Genomic DNA, 21,818 nt, shown 5'->3' on the forward strand with positions numbered 1-21,818 from the left:
CGACCATTATCGACTCAAAAATGTCCTATATGGCACTGTCATACTGCTGGGGAGATATGGGAAAACAAAAAGGCATTACATTCTGTAATTCTCGAAAAAGCCCAGACGGTGAAACCCTCTTTGGAGCTTTCAACCCATTCCGGGTGACTGAGAATCTTTTTAATGCACTCAAGAGTATCCGGAGGACCTTACGGGCGCAACAGGTGCCCTCTCTGAGCGCATGGCTCTGGGTCGACGCACTCTGCATCAACCAAGGCGACAACGAGGAGCGTGCACACCAAGTCAGCATGATGGACCGGATATACGCAAATGCTGGGTATGTCTGGATATGGATTGGCGATGGTGAGGAAATCCCATCCGGGATCAGAAAGATGCAAAACTTCGAGGAAGTCGTGCATCAAGTACTGGGGCCAACAACGTCTCACCTCGACAGTAACGCCAGTCTCGCCGCAATAGAAAAGATACATGGCCTGAAAATAACCTACGGCGATGTCGATTACCGTCTTGCCGACTTTGTGTCCGCTTTTTCCCATGTGTTGAGGCAGCCTTGGTTCAAACGGATTTGGGTATTGCAAGAAGTATTTCGCGCACGAGGGCCGGTGTACATCTACGCTGGCCCGAATCACTTGGTCGACTTAGATATTGTCCTACTCGCCAATCATTTTTCCATTTTCGACAACGCTGTTTCCGCCGACGGGTTCCATGGATCCTCTTGCGGCTACATTCCTCCAGCCTGGAAGGACCTATCCGCCATTTCACAACAGCGCAATGGCGGCGAGTCTGAAAGTGGTGGACTGATGACTCTGATTGAACTTTTTCGCAAAACCTGCAACGGTTTCGACGCTACTGACCCTCGAGACAAGCTTTTTGCTCTATTGGGTCTAGCTAGAGACATGAGCCAAAGTGATTCCTCTTCACCCCATCTCGTCATACCAGCAAGACTGGCCATCGACTACGCGAAGCCGATCAGCGAAGTGTATTGCGATTTCACCCTGTGGTGCATCGAGCAATGCAGAAATTTGGACGTCCTCAGCGTCGTGGGAGAAACAACGGGCCATTTCTGTCCTACCTATCGCTGCCCCGTACATCCGGATAGTGGCCATGACGCCGACCGTCCGTCGTGGGCGCTTTGGCACAGAGCAAAGTCATCCAAAATATGCCAGAACATCGCCCTCGGGAAGCATCCCTTCGACGTTTCGAGCAAAAAAGATGTCGATGTTGTCGCTTTGCAAAGCGGTAGCCTCCGTACGCTTACCTTGAAAGGCATACGTGTAGGCACTGTGAAATCCATCAATAGTGGTGTCTTATCAACTAAAATGATGGATGAAGGTCCCCGTGTGGAATTCTACGTCTTCGATTACCGGACTAATAACGATTTTCGCTGCCCGCTCAATGTCCTGTGGGAACTGGTAAAATCACGCCGGGTTCGTGTGAAGGGAGAGCCGTATTACGTCTGGCTCGGCCATTCCGAAAGCGTTTATAAAGGAGACGAAGAAGCGATGTTCAGGGATTTCTTGGAGACCATCATGTTGAGGACTTCGGAGCCCGTCAAAGGAAGAATTTGGGAGGAAGAAGAGATAGCTCATCGGCTGGCGGTATATTGGAAACAGCACGACCCAGGGCTGCAGTCCCTACCGCCCTCGGTCCGAAAGTTCATGGAGCCGCTGGCGGCAGAAAAGGGTACATGGCATCCACTCAATGGCTTCCTAGGTAACGTCCCTCTCCGCGGAAAGACGCTTTTCATGTCGGACGAATGGTTGGGCCTCTGTCCGCCAGAGACCGAACCGGGCGACGTCATCGTTGTTTTGTTTGGTGGGAAGGTGCCATTCATCTTGCGACCAAAGCAGTCAGTCCCGCTGCCTGGTCAGGCGGAGGGACAGGAATGGGAATTCATTGGGGAGTGTTTTGTCCATGGTCGAATGCATAGTGGTGTGGTTGACGAGAAGCTCCGACAGAATGTCCCGATTGAGAACTTTCATCTTGTTTGAGGCTGTTCCCTTTTCTTTTGTTACTAGCACAATCATTGAAGATGGGCACCGCAATCTCCATAGGTTATAACAAGTCTCCTAAACATAGTAACGCGAAATGACCAAATGAACAAATACCGCATCCTGCTCAAGAAGAACATCGTTCCACTTTAACCGTCGGACGCAACAACGTCCGACATGTCCAGCCGATCACTCGAAGACGAACCGGCGCATCAATCCCCGTGTGCGTTAAAAACACATAGACTTCGCGCTAGCCGCCGGCTGCAAGGACGCGCGCAAGCATAGGCTATTTTACACTCGATGCAGCCCTACACCTTCCTCCTGTAGGTTTGCGGACGATCCCGCTGCAGGGTCGGCGGCGGCGGCAGGAACAACTTTAACACCTTTAACCTTGCGGGCAGCCGGCAGCAGCCCAACACCCACTCCCTCGGCACCCAGCTTGGCCCGAAGTAGAAAGGTGATGGATTTTGGGTTGGAGTAACATGCTTAATGGGGATATCGGGATAGACCGGGGGAAGTGGGACGGCCAATGAGAGAGCGGCCATGGGTTGCGTGAGGTGTTTTTGCTTGACAACAAGAAGAAACCTACGCGTGTGATCGCAGGATGTTGTTGGCTGTCTTATTTACTCCGTCTGTTCCGGTACCTTTTTTTGGGGCGGTAGATGGGCGAGAGATGGTGGGAGGATGGCGCCACGACAGACAGCTGTTATCCCATCGGCGCTCCGACGAATTTCCGTGTGGATAGTAGTCTGTGAAGCATTGATTAAGTCACCACTAAGGACAAGGAAGGTCTGGCGAGTAAGCGAGGCAAAAGGCGGGACGAATCTCGGAGCGGAGTTGTGATGAGTGGACAGCGTGATGTCGTGATGGGGTGGGCACGTCAAGAGGCTTGGCGGGGCGGAGAAAGAGATTCCAGAACAGTGGAGAGGGGCACTACATATGCAGGAGCACGGGGGCGATGCGGCGACAACAGGCGAGGCCGGCGATTCTTCTTTCACCGATCGGTGAAAAAGAGGGAATACCACAATGATTAAGGGCACCTCGTCTGACATGGAGCAAAGCAAGGTTCTCGTTTCTGATAAGCGCATTCGAGATGAATTACCCTCTGGAGAAGATACGCACCCGTCAAATCTCGGGCTTTTCCTGCTGCTCCTTGAACGGAGGACGCGGTGGAAGACAAGGTTGATGAATTTTTCCTTCTGAGTCAGCGTGCAGAAGGCATCCATGCCGCACCTCATTTCGGCAGAATCTCAATTGATGAGCGAAGAAGCAGGGCGGGCATGGATGGTTGGGCGATTGGGCACATTGGTAATCGCCAGAGCGGCGGGCGCGCTATGCCTAGCGTACGGCAGTTGGGGCGGTCATCGTCGGAAGCCGGACCGCGAAGACGCGCCGGCCGATGGGCGGGGCGACACCATGACTGGGGGGCTACCGATGGCATGACATGCACTTTTTCGCCAAGCGACGGCGGACCGGAGAATGGTGGCAATTGCGACCCGCAGTCGACGCTAAAAGCTCGTGTCCGCCGGTAGACAGTGGGAACGTTAAAATGGGTTCTCGGAGTCCGCGGTTGGGGTGAGATAGTATGAGGGCATTCGATGATGATGCGGTGGGGTGGGGTGGGAATGGCGGGCGGCAGAGCCGCGGAGACGGTGACACGGGGGGCGTTGTGGAAGCGAAAGCACGGGGCCGCGCGGGTTCGCGCGGGGCGTGATGATGAGAGCGGCGCGCCGAATCCGGGGGCCGGGGGGATTGGGAAAGAGAGAAAAAAAAAAAGCGCGGTGAGCCGGAGCAATGTTATTGCAACTTCTGGGTCCATCACCTCACCTCTCACCAGGAGCTGGCGGATGCCTTGCATTGACCATTAGATGCGACATCTTTTTGCAACGCCAACCCCGCATAGGATTGCTGTGACGGCTGACGGGCGTCGTGCCGCCGTTACACGGCAGGCGGATTTTGGCGGCAACGCTTAGAGAGAGGCTTGATGAGGCGCGAGGGGGAGAGAACAACGCTCGAACCCCCAGGAATTTTGCTCTCCAAGGCCGGCGTTTACCCGGCGATCTCTGGGGCGCGTGTGGAGGCGGAGCGCGGCTTTATTTCTGCTTCCAGTCTGTGCACCACCAGCCTGCAGCCCGCGCGAGAGGCGCCGCCGCTTGGCTGGCCGTGGCGCCAGAGAGGAGCACCGCATCGCTGGCAGCCGGCGACAACTCAGCGGGCTTGTGCGGTCGGTCGGCGTGCGTTTGAGGAGATTAGAGGAGAGTTGCGAGATCTGGGTCGCTTGCGGGTAAGGCTGCAAATCCGTTTCATGAGGCTGGTCCTGGGCGGGTGTTTGCATGCCAAGGCGAACCGCCTGAGCGCTAGCCACTGCTACCTTGGTGTCCCTCCGAGCGGGAAATCCCCGGCGCTGCGCGCGACGAGGAATGGAGAGAGAGACGGCACGGGCTCCAGCTGACCGGACGGAGCCCCATGTCGCAAGCCGGATGGGGAGAGATTAGCCGGCAACAGGTGGAGAGTTGGCTCTCGGTGGCTTGGAGCTTGGCCGTCGCGCGCAGGATCAGCAGGAACATTTGGCCTAACGCTCGGCGGTAAGGTTCCCCGCGCGCCGGGAGCTTCCCAAGCTACCCCGGTCCGCTGAAGTCATGTTGCGTCGCGCGACCGCCATAAATAAAGCCCAAGCTATTTCCCCTGATCATTCCCGCTCGTCAGGCCCAGTCTTCCCTTCAATCGCTGTTGAGAGTGTAGACCGTGACAATGCGCTTCAACACGGCCACCGCTGCGCTCGCAGCCGCGCCGTTTGTCGCCTCCCAGGTACGTGGTGATTTTTTTTTCCTACTGCGGCGCCATCACCGCCTCCGCCCGCAACCCGAAAACAACCCTCCGCACACTCTCCACACTTGTCACGCTTTCCACGAAATCTTGCGCTTCATCTGCACACAATACCTGCATTCAACATGGATGATATCGCGCTCGAAGAACTGCCTCCTCCCGCCGCGGAAGATGCTCTGCCACGCTATGAGTCTCCCACGCCCGCGTACGAGGATCCTCCTCCTCCGTACACGGCCAACCCGAGCCAGCCGCATGCCGTGCCTCGGGAAGCAAGCCCGCTTCCTGAGCGCTCGCTTTCTCCCAGCTCGGCTGTGAGCCCGGGAGACTCGGCCAGGTTCAGCTTCAAGGAAGCCGTCATTGGCACCATCTCAGCAGGCGTGGCTATCCTCATATTACTCGTCATCATCGATGGGTTCCACCCCTGTAATCGCCTCCTTCTGCCTGAAAAACCTGAATTATGCAAAAGAAGTGGACTACTGATCCGCCGCCCACAGGCCCTCAACAATTCCAACCCCGACGATGCTCTCTGGGGCGCCACTTCGCCGCCATTCTACCCGTCGCCGTGGATGGACGGCTCCGGTGGCTGGGCCGAGGCCTACGCCAAGGCCCAGGAGTTTGTCAAGCAGATGACGCTCCTCGAGAAGGTCAACCTCACGACCGGCATCGGGTAAGTTGACAGGACAGGAATATCTCTTGAGTAGCAGCCGCTAACGCTCCACCAGCTGGGAGGGCGGTCCTTGCGTTGGCAACGTTGGTCCTGTCCCTCGTCTGGGCCTGCACTCTCTGTGCATGCAGGATTCGCCTACTGGCATCCGCTTCAGTATGTCAATCACTCATCCAAAGCCGTTTGTCCACAGCTAAACTCTCCGTAGCCGACCACAACTCGGCCTTCACTTCCGGCGGCACTGTCGCCGCCTCGTTCGATCGCCGCATCTGGTACCAGCGCGGATACGATATGGGTGCTGAGTTTGCTGGAAAGGGCATTGACGTGCTTCTCGGCCCTGTCGTTGGTCCCCTGGGACGCACTCCCACTGGCGGCCGCAACTGGGAAGGCTTCAGCCCCGACCCAGCTCTGTCCGGCATTGCCGTTGCCGAGACCATTAAGGGTATTCAGGATGCTGGTGTCATTGCTTGCACCAAGCACTACATCGTCAACGAGCAGGAGCACTTCCGCCAGGCTCCCGAGGCGCAGGGCTTCGGCGACAACATCACCGAGTCCCTTTCGTCCAACATCGATGACAAGACCATGCACGAGCTGTACCTCTGGCCCTTCGCCGACGCCGTCAGGGCCGGCACTGGTGCTGTCATGTGCAGCTACAACCAGATCAACAACAGCTACGGCTGCCAGAACTCGCACACGCTCAACTACCTCCTGAAGGGCGAACTCGGCTTCCAGGGTTTCATCATGTCTGACTGGCAAGCCCAGCACTCCGGCGTTGGCTCCTCCCTCGCCGGTCTGGATATGGCCATGCCTGGTGACACCCTCTTCAGCACGGGCTACGCTTTCTGGGGCGCCAACATGACGCTTGCTGTCATCAACGGCACCATCCCCGAGTGGCGTCTGGATGACTCTGCCACCCGTATCATGGCCGCCTACTTCTACACTGGCCGCGACAAGAAGGCCATTCCGACCAACTTCAACTCCTGGACCCTCGACACTTACGGCTATCAGAACGCCATTGCCGATGCCAACTGGGGCGTTGTTAACCAGCACGTCAACGTCCGCGCCAACCACTACAAGAACATCCGCGAGGCCGCTGCCAAGTCGACCGTCCTCCTGAAGAACGTTGACGGTACCCTTCCCTTGACCGGCAAGGAGAAGTTCCTCGGTGTCTTCGGCAGCGACGCTGGCGACTCGCCCAACGGCCCCAACGGCTGCGACAACCACGGCTGCACCAACGGCACCCTCGCCATGGGCTGGGGCTCCGGCACCGCCAACTACCCTTACCTGATCTCGCCCCTGACTGCTCTTCAGAACGAGGTCTACGCCAACAACGGCGTCATCGACTGGGTTACTGACGACTACAACTACGACCGCGTCAACGCCATTGCTTCCCAGGCCAGCCACGCCCTCGTCTTCGTTAACTCGGACAGCGGTGAGGGCTTCATTAACTACGACGGCAACATCGGCGACCGCAACAACCTTACCGTCTGGCACGACGGCGAGGCGCTCATCGCCAATGTTACTTCGGTCAACAACAACACCATCGTCGTCATCCACAGCGTCGGCCCCGTCGAGCTCGGCGCCTTCAACGACAACCCCAACGTGACCGCCATCATCTGGGCTGGCCTTCCCGGCGAGCAGTCCGGCAACGCCCTTGCTGACATCCTCTACGGCCGCGTCAACCCCGGCGCTAAGCTGCCCTTCACCTTTGGCGCCAAGCGCGAGGACTACGGCACTGAGCTGATCTACGTGCCCAACAACGGCGACGCCGCCCCTCAGGACGATTTCAACGAGGGCGTCTTCATCGACTACCGCAGCTTCGACAAGCACAACATCACCCCCATCTACGAGTTCGGCTTCGGCTTGTCCTACACCACCTTTGAGTACTCCGACCTGAAGATCGTCAAGCACACCGTCGCCGACTACACCCCCAACGCCGGCAACACCACCGCGGCGCCCGTCCTCGGCAACTACAGCACCGACCTCGGCGACTACCAGTTCCCCGCCGACGTCTCGCCCATCCCCGGCTACATCTACCCCTACCTCAACTCGACCGACGCCGCCACGGCCAACGGCGACAGCGAAACCGAGTTCGCCGCCCCGAACGACACATACATCCCCACCGGCGCCCTCGACGGCTCCCCGCAGCCGAAGATCGCGGCGGGCGGCGCGCCCGGCGGTAACCCGGCGCTGTACGACGTGCTCTTCACCGTCACGGCGACCGTCGCTAACACGGGCGACGTCGAGGGCGACGAGGTGCCCCAGCTGTACGTCAGCCTGGGCGGCCCGGAGGATCCGAAGGTCCAGCTTAGGGGCTTTGAGCGCTACACGATTCAGCCCGGCCAGGCGGTGACGTTTGGCGTCGATGTTACGCGCAGGGATTTGAGTAACTGGGATACCGTCAGCCAGAATTGGGTTATTTCCGAGTATGAGAAGACGGTGTATGTTGGCAGCTCGTCGAGGACGTTGCCGTTGAGTGGGGTGCTTGAGTTGTGAGGGGGTTAATGGCATAAGGGGGGATGAGGGGAGGGGGAGGCTTTTTAATGCTAGGGTGAAGATGTGGTAATTATGAGTAATGAATTTTGATGATGTTCTGAACTTTTTTTCTGGGTTGATGGTGGTGAGGGTGATTGTGTGATGATGGTGAGGGTGATGAAGAGTGGTGCGGTGAGTTGGGAGTTGTGAGGTGACGGATGTGGGAGTGGAGGGCGGAAGAGCAAACAAGTCATTTTTGCTGAACGTCTGCGAAAGGCAGTGCTTAAGTATTCTCCTGGGAATCAGTGAGGATATGATAGCAGTGGCTTTCGAAGCTTCGAACACGCCCTCCCCGTCCCTTGTTAAAGCCCCACTCGCCACCACCGCGGAACGGGATATCCGCGCACGCGCCTCCCAGCCCTCGCTCCAGCTGCTGCCTCGTAGCATGCCTCACCGGGATGGCGGGGAAGGCACATGGATGTGCGCCGGGACGTGTACCTGCGCATGGGCGGGAGCATGAGCGCGCGCGTCTGCCCTTGCGCCTGCGATCGCTGGTTTCCCGGTGACTGATCTGGTCGATCCCGCTGGCCGCTGGGCCATATGCTGGTCTGGGTCTATGGCTGATTGTGCGTCTGCCTGACTGATTATTCGCCTGACTGCCGGCTTACCTGCTCACCCGCCTTCCTGGATGCACGGTTGTCCTCCTGCCTTGCCGCTGGGCCACTTGTCTACGCCCGTGCCTGGCTTTCCCGCGTCCCCTGCGGCGTGCCCTACCGCCTGCCCTGCCTCCTGCTTGCCTGACGCGCTGTCTGCCCTCCCGCCTGGCTCCTCCGCCCGCCCGTCTGCCCGTGAGCCCAGCTCTACGCGGGCCGTTCACGCACTATAAAAGCCCGCCTACTCGGCCTCCAACCAGTTTTCCTTGCTGTGAGCATCCACCGCTTCTTCTGCTTGTGCAGTCGAATGGAGATTGGATTCAAACTGGGAATGTTCGGTCGATCCGGGCCAGCACTGGCGTTGTCGTTTGCCGCGGCCATTTCGCGTGGTGTTACTTGGGAGCTTTGCCGAGCTTGTCTCTCACGGGCGTGCGGGTGGATGAGCGGACAGATGGATGGCGGGTAGAAGTGGTCGGTGATGATGGTGGTGGGCTGGGTGAAGAGGTGATGGTGCGGTGCAGCGTTTGTGGGTGATGGTGGAGCGTAGCGTTGTTTTGTGGTGGTGAGGTAGTGGGGTGGTCGGGTGGTGGAAGGGGATGGCTCTGGGGGAGATGGGTGGGCGGGCGAGACGGAGGAGCACGAGTGCTTGTTATCGACAATTCTGGAAGCCAGTCGCCCAGTCGGGCTTTCCAATCTGCACCTGTTGCAGGTTGATTTACGGAGAAAAAGGCAGCTCGGTGGAGCAGTCGAGACGCTTATAAGCGCCTCGGACCGCGGCCGGTGGCCGGTCGATGGTAGGCGGCAGATGACGGGCGACGGCTGGCGGATTGCGGATGACGGAGGGCAAATGACGAATGGCCGACGTTGGGCACCGGGCTACGGGTCACCGGTGATGTGTGACAGGCTGCGGGAGGCAGGTGGTGGGCTTCAGGTGACGGGTGAGGGCAAGTGACGGGTGAGGGGCGGCCAGAGACACACGACGGGATACGGCGGACAGATAGCGGGTGACGGGTGATGCGAGATGGGCGGCAGGGCAGCCCGGTCAGGTGTATTCGCGCGGCCACGACACGCGCTTCTCCTCCTCTTCTTCCTCTGTTGGACCTATTTAAAGGGGAGGATGCGAGTGTTCTTTTCTTCGTTAGCGCAGTGGGTGGGGAAGTGGTTGTGACAACCATACCCTACACTCGACTGCTAACTGTGTGGTTTGGTTCGGCAAAAAAAAAAAAGAAAAAACTAACTTCCGGGTGGTGGGTCGCAAGGCGTGGAGGAGTGTTTGCTTCGTCGGTCGGTTGGTGATGGTGATAAGCATGAAGGCTTGATGGTGGAGTGCAGCAACGAGGGGTTGGTGATGGCCGGCAGCATCATGCTGTGCTGGTGAGTGTTGGAGGTGAGTTGATGGGAGATAGGAAGATGAATTGGCTGGCTGGCGGAGAAGGGCGACAGAGAACAGTATCCTGAAGGACTGGAAATGGCGAAAACAAAAAAGAGAAACAGTGACAATTTGAGGTTCCTGTGAGGACACCCGAATGCAACTGTCGCTGACTTGCTTGCCGAGAAGAAGCAAATGAATGGAGCCGTGTTTTATAGACTCTCGGGACGGCAGACGGCGGTGGTTGAGCGCGCGGGTCCGCTGCGTGCGTCGGGAACGTCCGCACGTCGAGTGATGGGGCATGAAGCATGTGCTGGTGTCGGTTGAGCACCATGTGCGCGGCTCGGCGCGTGGGCGTGGTTTGCTCCAGGCAATTGTGGCTCCGCCATGCTTTAAAAATGGGCTTTGGGGCGGAACGCTCCAGTTCTTTCATCGGCGATCGAGCATGGCGAGGCCAACACTGGACAAATGTCCATTCACTACTCTCTGCGGGCTTTTCTCCTTGGAGATACATGTTCGATACTTGAGCTTCTAAAGGCCTGTGGTAGCCGATTAATCGGAACGGTTGGTGATGATGATGGAGAGGAGGAATGCTGCTGAGATGGAACTTTGAGACATGCTGATAGACTCCTTCATGGTTGTTCAGTGGCGAGAGACACTGCTTCATGGATACAGGTTGGCGAAGTCGCTGACTGTGGGAGAGAACTAGAAGAGCGAAGTTGGAGATCTTGCGATAGTGCTTGTTAGCACCGAAACCCCGGCATGCCGGAGCGGGAGTATTTTTCAATGACGAAGTCTAGGTATCGAGCCGACGCCCCTGACTTTAGCTTGTTCACGGGAGAAATGTCCGCTGTGGGAGGAGAGTTACTTTTAAGCTACCCGAGCGGTGTAGAAAACACATGCTAGGACAATGCCGTGGAGGCGGATGATCCGTTAAGGTCTCATGTTCCCTGCACGCGGCGTGCCCGAGTCGGCTGCTGGAACTTTTCTGAAGGAACATGGGTGGCCGTGCCATTTGGCCCTTTTAAACGCGGAATGGCGACGGGTTGAGTGACACTTCGACGCTCATATTCCAAGAGTTGCTAAGAATAATGGCATCTTCGGAAACAGCAAACTCGGCTGCTTGTTTCCTTCTTTCCTGCGAGCACCTAAGTAAAATTCTCTGCTGGCGCCTGAGAGAGGACCTGGAATAGTCGTGCTCAGAAAATCATGTTGCTTTAGATCTGCGTCAGGCGCAGCTTCTATTGTGCAACACCACCATTAAACGATGAGCAGCATTACTATAGCGTAGTTGGATAGCCGGCTGATATTGTGGAAAAAGGTACCCAAAGCAGCAAAGAGAAAGTGAGCCTTCGGGATTGTGTGATCTCTCTGAGAACGAGTGGGCAACATTTGTGTCTGCTCTTTGGCACCCAGAATGTGCGGCTTTGGCAGAGTAGAAAGACGGATGACCATAAAACGTATTTAGGGATAAGGAGACAGCCAAAGTATCACAGTGCATGGTCAGGTGCGAAGGGCAACACCAGCCGCACCTGTGACTTACCTCGCCCAGATACGGCGGCCGGGTACATTAACTGCCTCCAAAGCATCACAGAATCTTGATAGCAGTCCTTGAGCGAGGGCACATAATTATAACCAGACACCAACGAGCCACTCGGGCGTGCCGTTCGTGGTCGGCATATGCGGAGTTTTGACGCATCACGTTTGTAAAGCCATATGTGGAGGGAGGCCCGGACTGTCTCATTCAAAAAGTCATGCTACTGCGGGTGATGATCATTTGGCACTCTGTTGTCGAGCCTCGCTACTTCATGATGGTTATCTGCACTCGGTGATTATGCTGAAGTCTCAGAGACCCCAGCCGCAAGCAACATCCCTCGGGAATGGAAGAGCTTGAGAGAAGAAGGCAGAGGGGAGTCTTTTCAGTCGGTTTGAGCGTGTTGTGCCCTGAATTGCTGGCAATGGTCGGAGCTGCCTGTTGAACGAAGAACGGAGTCAGAAGACCGAGATGTTGTTTTTTTAACAGCTAAGGTGCCATAGCAAGTGCTGGGTCACCGGTGATAACTGGTTCAGGAACTTTTTGGCCGGTGGCCGGTTTGCGGAACAGCAGAAGACGGCAGTTGCGTTAACCGCGGCTTCAATATAAAAGACCCCCTCACTGGCAGCTTTTGCTTTGACAATAAACACCGCAATGCTTGCTCAACAATTTCCTCCGATGACACACTTTGCTTCCTCTTGTTCCTCGCTTGGCTCTAACTTCCCCTAGCCGATTCAATCGAAGCTTCAAATTCGCGAAGAGGAAAGGCTGGAGCCCAGCATGATTAGTGCTTGTTGTAGCGCAGCATTGCAGGTACATGGAGAACGCAATCCTCATTCCAGACTCGTCAGATCATCGCGCTGTTCCACAAACCATAAGATCGCCCAAGACGCAGAACCCGAGTCCGGGGACTTTTTGTCTCTGTATCACACGTTCCAGAACGAACTTGTGCTGAACACTAAGACTCGAAGGAGATCTGTGGAATGAAGTTAGCACTACAGTAGTGAAAGTCTTTTAAATATTCATGCCCATTCGGAAGGAGTCTATCAAGTTATACGGACGTGTAACGGGCAGGCACAGTTACGGAGGGACTCACGTGCATGGATTTTTATCACATCGTTCGGCACGTGGTGAGCAAATTTTGGCGCGCAAGAAGTGCGCATTGCCGGCACAGGCTGTGCAAAATGCAGTGCTCGTGCCTGCATGAAGCCTTTGTTGACTCCAAAGCGGCAGGAGTGGAAGGAGCACTCCAAGTCCTTCTTGAATTGGCACTTTAGAGACATTACATCGGTGGGTGGAGCTAACGTCCGGACGCAAATGTATGTTTTGACCCCTACGGCGTCATTAGATTGCCAAATTGCAGAGGCAGAATGTTGGATCGTACCCATCGACCAGGCTCACGCGCGCTGGGCACCCTCAATTGTCCAAACCACTCGTCGCTGGCCCAGGCGGCACGTACTCGTCGTTGTCCCTTGTTCAGCGTCGAGAAGAACGCGTGCCGCGTCTTGTTGCTTTGCCGTGTGTCACCCTCTGGAACGCCTCACCACGCTTGGAGTCCGTGGGGTGATCGTGCAGGTGAGGGGTGTTTGGTGCGGGAGAGATGTGAGAACAAAAAGTGGGTGAATGGACGCCGGGGAGGTGTTGTAGCTGCCACGAGTGCGGCGAAGGCCCTCGTCGAGTGACGTCACGCAATGTTTCCCACAGTCTCTGCACGGCAGCACTCTGGTGATGGGTCATGCGAAAGATATGAATTCCAAGTTTCTCTAGAATCATCAACTCTTCCCCGCACGTAGAGTCATCTCGGCGCGCTCTCTGCTTTCGGCCTCAGAAGAACAATCAAATCAACCGACCTTCCGTCACTCCAGGATCGCCCGTCTGCCGTTCAACATGAGCCAGTTCCTCAGCGCTCGGAAGTTGCTCAGTAGAGACATAATGCTCTGCGTTCTCACTGGACAACATGCTAGTGGCCTTGCTGATATGAAAACTAGCACCAACCCTTACATGAGAGGCTACATTGTGTTAATCGCCCGTTTCCCACTCAGAGGGCGGCTTGTCATTCCCATTATCATCGCCACGTGCCAGTAGCTTCTCGAAATGTGGAGGCGGCGCCTTGAGCCTCAGATGATCGGGATCTGTAAGATCCACCGTGGCTAGCCGTTCACCACTGTCGGTGAATGGAATCGTCTCCGCGCTATTGTGCCAGGTGCCAACACCAAGTTCTTCATGTGCAAGGCGTTGGAGCTGCAACGTTTCGTTTAGAGACCACTCGGGACGAGAGTAAGTGTCCAGTCTGCGGCGCTTTTGGATGCAGCTGGCGAGGGGTTCGATTGTGTGCGAGAGAACGATGATGGTGGTGCCGACGACGAAGGTGAGACAGAGACCGAAGGTGTTGAAGTTGGTATATGCGGTCGAGACCATTTTCTGGAGAAGCACATCGTTAGACATCGAAGTATTACATAGGCTGTGATTCTACTCACTTGGCTTTGGCAAAAATGCTTTTCCGTCTCATCTCGCGGAGTTTGCACCCAAGGCATGACATCTGGATTTGATGGCCCCGTAGCTTGCATCACGAGTGACCCTTGCAGGGTGGCTAACCAAATGGTAAACCAGTGCTGAACGTCGAGCTGCCACTGATCCGGAGCCAAAGGGCCTTGTACCCCCTGGTTGAGTCCGTATCTCGAAGTCAATCCAGAGATTCCCATCTCATCCACTATGGTCGCCATGGTCGATGTGAATGCCTGTCCTATCCAACTTAAAACCCGGTTCTGTGTCTGATCCAGACGCGACTCATCTTTGTGGAGGTTGAATGTGTCGTATATGGAGTCCCGGGTGGTACAACCGCGGTCTGCAGGAAGGTCCGGATTGCAGATTTGGTATTGAGAGAGGCAACCGAGAATCGACGTCGGTTTATCAGCTAAGTACATCTGTAATTTACCATCTTTGAATTGAGCAGCAGTTGCGTTGGCGAATGGAACGTGTGCAGAATACCATGGGTCGTCGGTCTCTCCAGTGAACTGTACAAAGTTCGGCGACAGAAAAAACAGACTGATGTCACCACGTGCATGGCGTAGTTCTGGGATTGGCGCAAAGGTAGAAGCATCGGCATATAGTGACCCGTTGTAAAAAGTCGCTGCGGCAAACCTGGGCATGTTAGAATTCTTCTACAGCGTTAAACGTCAGGACCCCGCAACTCTTGTCCGAGGAATCATCAGCAGAGAATGTAATCTCGTATCGTAGCCCAAAGGCTAGCGTGGGTTTGCTTTTTGTTCACGTCACCTTCTCGCCCGGACGACAGCTCCAACTACCCACACATGTCACTTTTTCAAGAAAGAGCCGAGGAATAGTCGCGCCCAGGACCTTACTGTTCGCCACGCTAGCCTTCGGTTGCGATAACTTCCCCCTAGTATGACCCGCCTAGGGGAGAAAGCACCACCATCTCCTTTTCTCAGAAATTGACTTACGAGAGAGTGTAATCCATCAGTTGAGCACTGGTGAAGTATTGATTGCGGAATACTTCGGTCGGGATTATGGGATGTTCGTAGGTGAAGTTGGCTCCCGATCGGAGCTCGCCGTAGAAGTACCTCATATACTCTGTTGTATCATTTTCTTGCGCGTATTTGAAAGATTGACTGTATCCATCAGTGACGAGAGGTGCACACTTGACCTGAGATCGAAATCTAAATCGTTGTTCTGGTGGGGCGTTGAAGCCCAGATGATCGTTACTATCGAGAAATCCGGAGTCAAGTTCCAGATTGCCGACATTGTTTTGGCAAAGCCCTTCCGCAAATGGGCAGCTTGCGTTTCGGTCAGCCATCCACGGGAGCTGTTGTCGAACGTACTTTTTGCACTCCTCAGGGCTGGAAGTATCCGTATAACAGTTTTGTGCGTAATTGGAAAAGTCCAGAAATCTCCTTTGTATAAATGGTGCATAAACCGTGGTTTGTAGCAAAAAGCTTGAGTTTCGGTATGAGTTGAACTGACCGCACCTGGAGCTTGAGATAAGGACTTCAGATCCCGTTGAGGTTGCAAGCTTGGAAGACATCACACCAGCAACTGCAAAGCAGCTAAGGCAGATCAGGGTGAAAGCCAAGAGCGGCGCTATACGGCCGTACGTGTGGGTAGTTGACGTCTTGCGGCCCCAAACCCAGGCCATTTGGCCTAGAGCCCAAAGGCCGGTCACACCACTGGCGGAGTTGCGAAGAACGGCTTGTTGCTGATGATAAAGCCCATCTCGAGGAGCTTCAGACGAATAGTAATGGTGGAGTAGATAGCATGATATCCTCCAGAAGGCAGTTCCTGTCCAGGTGACGAATAGGGCGACAAGTGATATGAGGAAGCCACCATCGCGGCGAGTGAGCGTGATGGTAGGTCCGAGGATTCGGCCATGCGACCAGTTGATCCATGGGCCCGTATAGATGTCATACCAGGCCGTTGGATCGGACGTGCTGATGTTACTCATCTTTGGTAGATAGCACTAGGGTGAAAGATGAATATAAAGATGATACCAAGAGTGAAGGATTTGAATGAATAGGAGTGTCGTCTGCGCTTTGTATAGACAAGTTGATATTAAGACTGCTATGCAAGAGGCAAGCACGGCGTCTACCTATGCAAAGATCGCCTAAATTTGAAAGCTGAACATTGCCTCAGCCACGTTGTAGCGACACGGCCGATGTGCAGTGCTTCAGGCTGCGCGTCTCAGCCCCGAGTTCTAGCGCTAGAGCATCCAATCATCAGGGCTAGCAAAAGTCGCAACTACCAATCAATAGCATTATACTAGCAGGCTGAGAGAACTAATTTTAATAGCTCAAGGCTGAGACCGCTGGCTTTCCCGCACAATGCAAGGCATATTTCTGGCCCTTTCAAGGCAGCCAATACTGTTACAAAACGTGAAGCCCAGGCGGCATTTTCCGCGCCATTGCAAACCTGATCGACATACAAGGTAGAACAAATTTGCTCTGGAAACTCAACTTCCTGGTGGGACCAGAAACGGGGCGCACATGGCCAGCAAGATGCGTAGAGGGCGGAAGCAGGAAGTCAACCTGGCCGCCAAGTAGAGGAGTTCAGGTTGCACGCAAGCAATATTGGCTGCAGCTAGTGTGATCACAGAAAGGTTGCGTACCGTTGGCTCGAAGAGGGTGAGGGGTGGGGGCGGGTTCATAGAGCCTGGGCCCTTCAATGCTACTCCAAACCTTTCAGCTGCAGCTGTCGCGACTCCCAAAAAACCTGAAAAAAGATAATCTCCTGTCATCAGTATCAAGCCGTATTAAAATTCCTTCGCCGCTTGAGTGATTCCTATCTCCTCGGATGGTAGTGGCCACCGGCACGTCCACCAGTAGCGTCTTCGGCTTAGTGTCTTCTGGAAAAAGATATTGGTAAGGTATATTTTACTTATCCCTTATCTAGACCAGTCAGAAGCTACAGATAAAATACTATCACGTGCCAGTGGACGTGCCGGTGGCTGTGACCATCCGAGTGACCATCCGAGGAGCTCCCAAGGAGTCCAACACATGCCGTCAATAAATGGAGAAAGGATATGCTAAAAATCAAAAATCTTCGACGGTGAACTCATCTTTCAGATAAACTGAGATCACTCAAATATTGCGTCGCGATATAGAATTAGACTAGACGCCGTTTCTTTTGCGCATCGTCTTCTTGAGGTGATAACCTCTTCACTCCCTGCCCTTTCAATGAATCATGAGAGTAGCCCATGGTTTTCTGGGAAGCTATCGATGTGGATATACTATCCGTATGTCCGGAGGTAGCAGAACGCTTGTGACTTTGTAGAGCTCCAATATTGCTATTTTCAAGCATCTGCGGGGGCACGAGAGGGTATGCTTGAAACTCATCTGCTCCTTTTGCGAATAGACGAGATATAGCGTTGGCCTTTTCGTCGTGATATGCCAATGACAACAGAAAGTTGAGGTCATCGGACCGGTGTGCATCAAACTCAGCGCCAGCGTCGAGAAGCTCAACCTGCATAAAGCCCCTCCTATTGTAAATGGCGTAGTCCATTACTCTGAGGCCCCAGCGATCAGTAGCAGATAGATCGCTGTGAGGGATCAGCATTTTGGCCATTGCGATGTCGCTGGCGTTCATTGCTCTAAATAGGTGCCTGTTGCAGTTGTTGACAGCGAGATGCAAGGGTGTACGTCCGCATTGGTCCTTCGTCAAGGCAAGCAACGAGTCTTTCTTGAGAAGAGCTTCAACTCGACTAACATACCTTCCAGATACAGCCTCATGGAGTGCATGGGTCTCCAAAGGTGCTGGTTGGATCTCGTCTACTGTTGGAGATCCACTGCCTGGTGTACGTTGCTCCGCCATCAGGTCAATGAGCTTCTGCAGGCCTTTTCTCTTCGCTTTTGCCTCGACATCCAAGCCCCAAACGTCTCTGAGCCAGGGCTTCGCTCCTCTTGCCAGCAGGCGGACAGCGATTTCTTGATGGCCACCCTCAACAGCCAAGTGAAGAGCAGTGGTCTTGAAGTTCCATTGAGAGCCAAAAAGGTCTACGTCGACAGGTGCTTCGAGGAGGCGTTCGACAATCCTTTCCCGCCCTAGTCGTGCCGCGGACATAATTGGAGTCCAGCCTCGGTCATCGATACGATTGGGATCCGCTCCATGTGAGATCAGCGTTTCTACGAGAGAAGCGCAGTCCTCTCCCTGGCGAGCAGCGATATGGAGTGCCGTGCGGTGCTTGGATCCTGGGTGGGTTGCATGAATGTCGATCCGTCCGTCATCCAAAAGCCTCTTAGAAATTCGAATTTTTGAGTCTCTCTGAGAAAGTTCGTAGACCGTGACTGCTTCGAACAAAGCGTTGTAGCCTTTGCTGCTGAAACGTGCGGGGTCGGCCCCAGCGTCCAAAAGAACTACCACGGCACTCTCATGGCCCTTTCTGCTTGCGTAAATCAGCGGGGTCTGGTTGTAGAATGACTCTAGCTCGTCGATTGAGCTCTTGCCCCGGACCATCGGAATCAACGACGCGAGCCCGAACCATGCGCAGACGTGGAGTGCATGGAGACCCGAATTGACATCCCACCGAAGTGACGCCTGTGCTGGTAGGCTACAGGTCCAGGCAACTTTGAGGAGTGCTGCAAACCGTTGGTGATCCTGGAGAAAGTCCCTTGCTTTGGAATCGACATCTTTGCTCTTCGCTAGACGGACATGTTCGCCCCAGAAGCACGCTGCATAAGCCAAAAAAGGCTCTTCCCAGAGCCTTTTGTTGACATCGTACTTGCTGCTCTCGAATAGCTTGTCCAGGCGAAGATAGTTCAGGCACGCAGACGCCATGTTGTAATGCGCTTCACGAAACTGACTGCCGGAGTCTCTCTCGGGGCTGTGGAAAAAGTCGTAGAATGGCGGGTCTGCAACTACGTTCTGGTTCGGATCCTGGATTATGGTGATAAGACCCTTGGAAAGGAAAATCATCCGGCTGTGATCCATTTTGTCCATGTACTTCTCCTCGAGCTTGCGCAATCTCAAGGCTGCTTCGGCCGTGCGGAGATCCTCCTGCTTGAGGGTCCTCCTGGCCGCCATCACAAGGCTGACAATTCTCCATCCGGCTTGGTCCTCGGCGTGTGTTTCATCGGTCTGAAGCTGGTTTAGATCCGCACGGTATGTAGAGCTACCTCGCCAAGGGATTTGCGAGATGTTCTCCATGATGCCACCTCGAGTGGGCTGTAACTTCAGCCTATTGAACCACTCTTGGGCAACCCTGAAATTGAGGCCCCACAGCCTAAGAGAGATGTTTTCAACTATCTCCCTTCGGAGATCTGGTGTTTGATCAGAGGGTTCCAGGCACAACTTCGCTAGAACGGATGTGTTTGCTGGCCGGCGATGCCTGTTGCTTGTGCCCTGTCTGAATGTCAGGTTAGCATTAGATGTTGTAATAAGAGAGCTTTGAGGAATTCGTACCGAGGACCTGCAGATTCAATGAGGCTGTTGATCATGAAGTCCACAAAGCGCTTCATTTCTTCGACTCTCGCAGGGAGGATCATGATGACGTCCGGATCGAGAATAAGCGAATGAGATGGATTGCATCGAAGACTTCCATCATCTCGTTCATTGCAGGACGGACACAGGTCAAAGAATGGACTAGGGCATTCTTCGCAACGATAGTGAACACGAGCGACTTTACCGCAATTGTCGCAAAACGGGAGGGTGGACGGGACCAATTCATCTTCGCGTTTGAAGTACAGCACACCAATTCTATTGGTACGCTCCCGGATCTGGTCGATTGCATCGAATAGGCTATCCTGGATATCTGTCGAGGCGTCGTGAAATCCGTCCACGACGAAATATGTATAGTCATATTTCTGCACTCCCTCTGCAAGAAATTCGATAAGTTCTTTCTTCTGAGGTTTTTGCCTTTTGTATGACTCTACTTGGTGGTACTGTTGCAGATTTGTCGCAATAGCTCTTGAACCCCGTGATTCAAGCACCTGCTTGAGTATGGCACCAAGTAGTCGTTCTACAGTCATCGTGGGGTCGTTCGGTTCGATGTATACGGAAACAACGCATGTGTTCTTTTTGGTTTCACGCAAACGTGTTGAAACAACGTATGCTAGGTAGGTCTGTCATGCGTTAGGGAATTGGAAGCCGGAGAGATCTGCCATGGCCTACCTTTCCTGATCCTACCGCACCATAGCATTCAAGTTGACTGACTTGCTGTTCCTCCCAAAATTTGAATTCTTGTGATCTTAAAAAGCCATCTCCAAGGGGCGCAACCTCTCGAGGTTTGAACCTTTTGCCTTCCCAGGCTCGGAAATCGACATCAGACAACCATTCGATCAGTTCACGAGGGTTGTACATTGGGTCTGGCCACATAGCAAATGCGCGGAATGTATGTCAGCAATGAAATATTCTAGACATGCTGCCTATCTTGTAGCTAGTTACATACCGCTCCGCATGAGCACTTTTCCCTGGGCCGATTGGAGGAAGCCCTTCAGGTATTGAACCGCTTTCAGATATGCTGGGTTTGTGGGGCTCTCAAACTTGACCATCCTTGAGTGATCTTCATCAACAGGATATTTGCTTTCTTGAGAGTCCGGAAGGCCCAGTATCGATCCAGCTCGGTTCGACAGATGCATATATTCCCCTGTCCTCGCCCAACGCCCCTTCTCATCCTGCAGTCTGCTGTTAGAGAATATTTCAAGCTGAGATGTTCTACTGGGGATAGCATACCTGTTGGAGTTCCCTGGTCTGCTTTGTCTCATAAAAGCTAGCGGCGACACGTTCCCCCAGAACGTTTTTGAACGTGAGGAGCTGATCTGGCAGAAACTCTTTTTTGACGTCGATCTGGTCAAGGAGTATGTTCCGGGGATGAGATGTATCACTGAGCATTTTCCGAATCCCATCCATTATTAGGCCTCCGTGCGGAGTTCCAAAGAAAAGAAAGGCTTCGATCGCGTTATAGAGGCTCCGGTCTCTGTCCGTGGCTGCTTGAATTAATGTCTAAGTGAACTTATGTTAGTGATTTACGTTATAAACATGGTGACATTCTTACATTTGCAGCGATTATACCACCGAAACTATGGCCGATAAAGAACACAGGCCTTGTCCGTTCCTACAAGTCATTAATGAGATTATGATAGAGTAATCATCGATGTACCAATAGAACCTACCTCTTCACTCTCTCGAATCCTCCCCAGTTGCTCACGTAGCCCAATACAGTAGTCGCTAAGACGATTGGTGTTCCGGCTTTCGATCTTCGAGTCGTACCCGTAAAGCAATACTCGACATTGAGGGAATTGGTTTGGAAGGCCTTCTTCAATCCACATGAAGTCCGCCTCACTGTTTCTCCAAGATCCGTATGCATGTCCGTCGATCCCGGTGATTGCGACGATACTGATTATACATCAGTAGGGTTCTAGGCATTTGCCTCGGGGGGTATACTCTGCGGCAATCCCTTGCGTCCCATCAGGCCAATTCAGCTGCGTGAATCCAAGGAAGTTTCGATCAAACTTGAGTCTTGTCTGTCTGTCGATGCGAACAACATGGAATTTGGAAAGGTCTCCGGCCAGAGGGGCAAGGAATCGCGGCGTTTGGTTCAGCTTGATGAGAGCGACATTTCCCGGGATTTGCGCCTGACAAAATGGGAAAATTGCGCAATCCTGTAGCATTTCAGGAGACTCATCTTCCTCGAGCAAGCTCAAGATTGCTTGTTTGGCGTCCTCTTCCGAGAAAGTGGCGGGGATGTCCTGGACACGGTATACCACGGTTTTCGGCATTGTCGAGGCTGCAACAACGGACTGAGTGAAAGTGAGATCAGACCTGACGACCGAGAGAAATACAAAGTCAGGAGTTGAATGATATC

At 54.1% G+C, this 21,818-nt stretch overlaps 3 protein-coding genes across 3 annotated transcripts; 1 reads left to right on the forward strand and 2 right to left on the reverse strand.

The window, feature by feature from the left end:
- Positions 1–4,939: 4,939 nt before the first annotated feature.
- Positions 4,940–7,974, forward strand: LTHEOB_9932 (Beta-glucosidase; the record flags this gene model as incomplete). The annotated part of the gene is made up of 3 exons (XM_035519574.1): positions 4,940–5,481; positions 5,537–5,634; positions 5,687–7,974. The coding sequence occupies 3 exons, from the start codon at positions 4,940–4,942 to the stop codon at positions 7,972–7,974; spliced, it is 2,928 nt and encodes a 975-aa protein (XP_035368515.1).
- Positions 7,975–13,528: 5,554 nt separating this feature from the next.
- LTHEOB_9933 (Cytochrome p450 protein) lies at positions 13,529–14,232 on the reverse strand (the record flags this gene model as incomplete). The annotated part of the gene is made up of 2 exons (XM_035519575.1): positions 13,529–13,930; positions 13,987–14,232. 2 exons carry the CDS (start codon positions 14,230–14,232, stop codon positions 13,529–13,531), a joined length of 648 nt encoding a protein of 215 aa, XP_035368516.1.
- A 2,893-nt stretch (positions 14,233–17,125) lies between these two features.
- LTHEOB_9934 (Ankyrin repeat protein) lies at positions 17,126–19,500 on the reverse strand (the record flags this gene model as incomplete). Its single annotated transcript, XM_035519576.1, has 4 exons — positions 17,126–17,558; positions 17,730–19,265; positions 19,319–19,357; positions 19,418–19,500. The coding sequence occupies 4 exons, from the start codon at positions 19,498–19,500 to the stop codon at positions 17,126–17,128; spliced, it is 2,091 nt and encodes a 696-aa protein (XP_035368517.1).
- Between the last annotated feature and the right edge of the window lie 2,318 nt (positions 19,501–21,818).

The sequence above is a fragment of the Lasiodiplodia theobromae genome (genome assembly GCF_012971845.1).
Source record: "Lasiodiplodia theobromae strain AM2As chromosome Unknown scaffold_34, whole genome shotgun sequence".
NCBI lineage: Eukaryota > Fungi > Ascomycota > Dothideomycetes > Botryosphaeriales > Botryosphaeriaceae > Lasiodiplodia > Lasiodiplodia theobromae.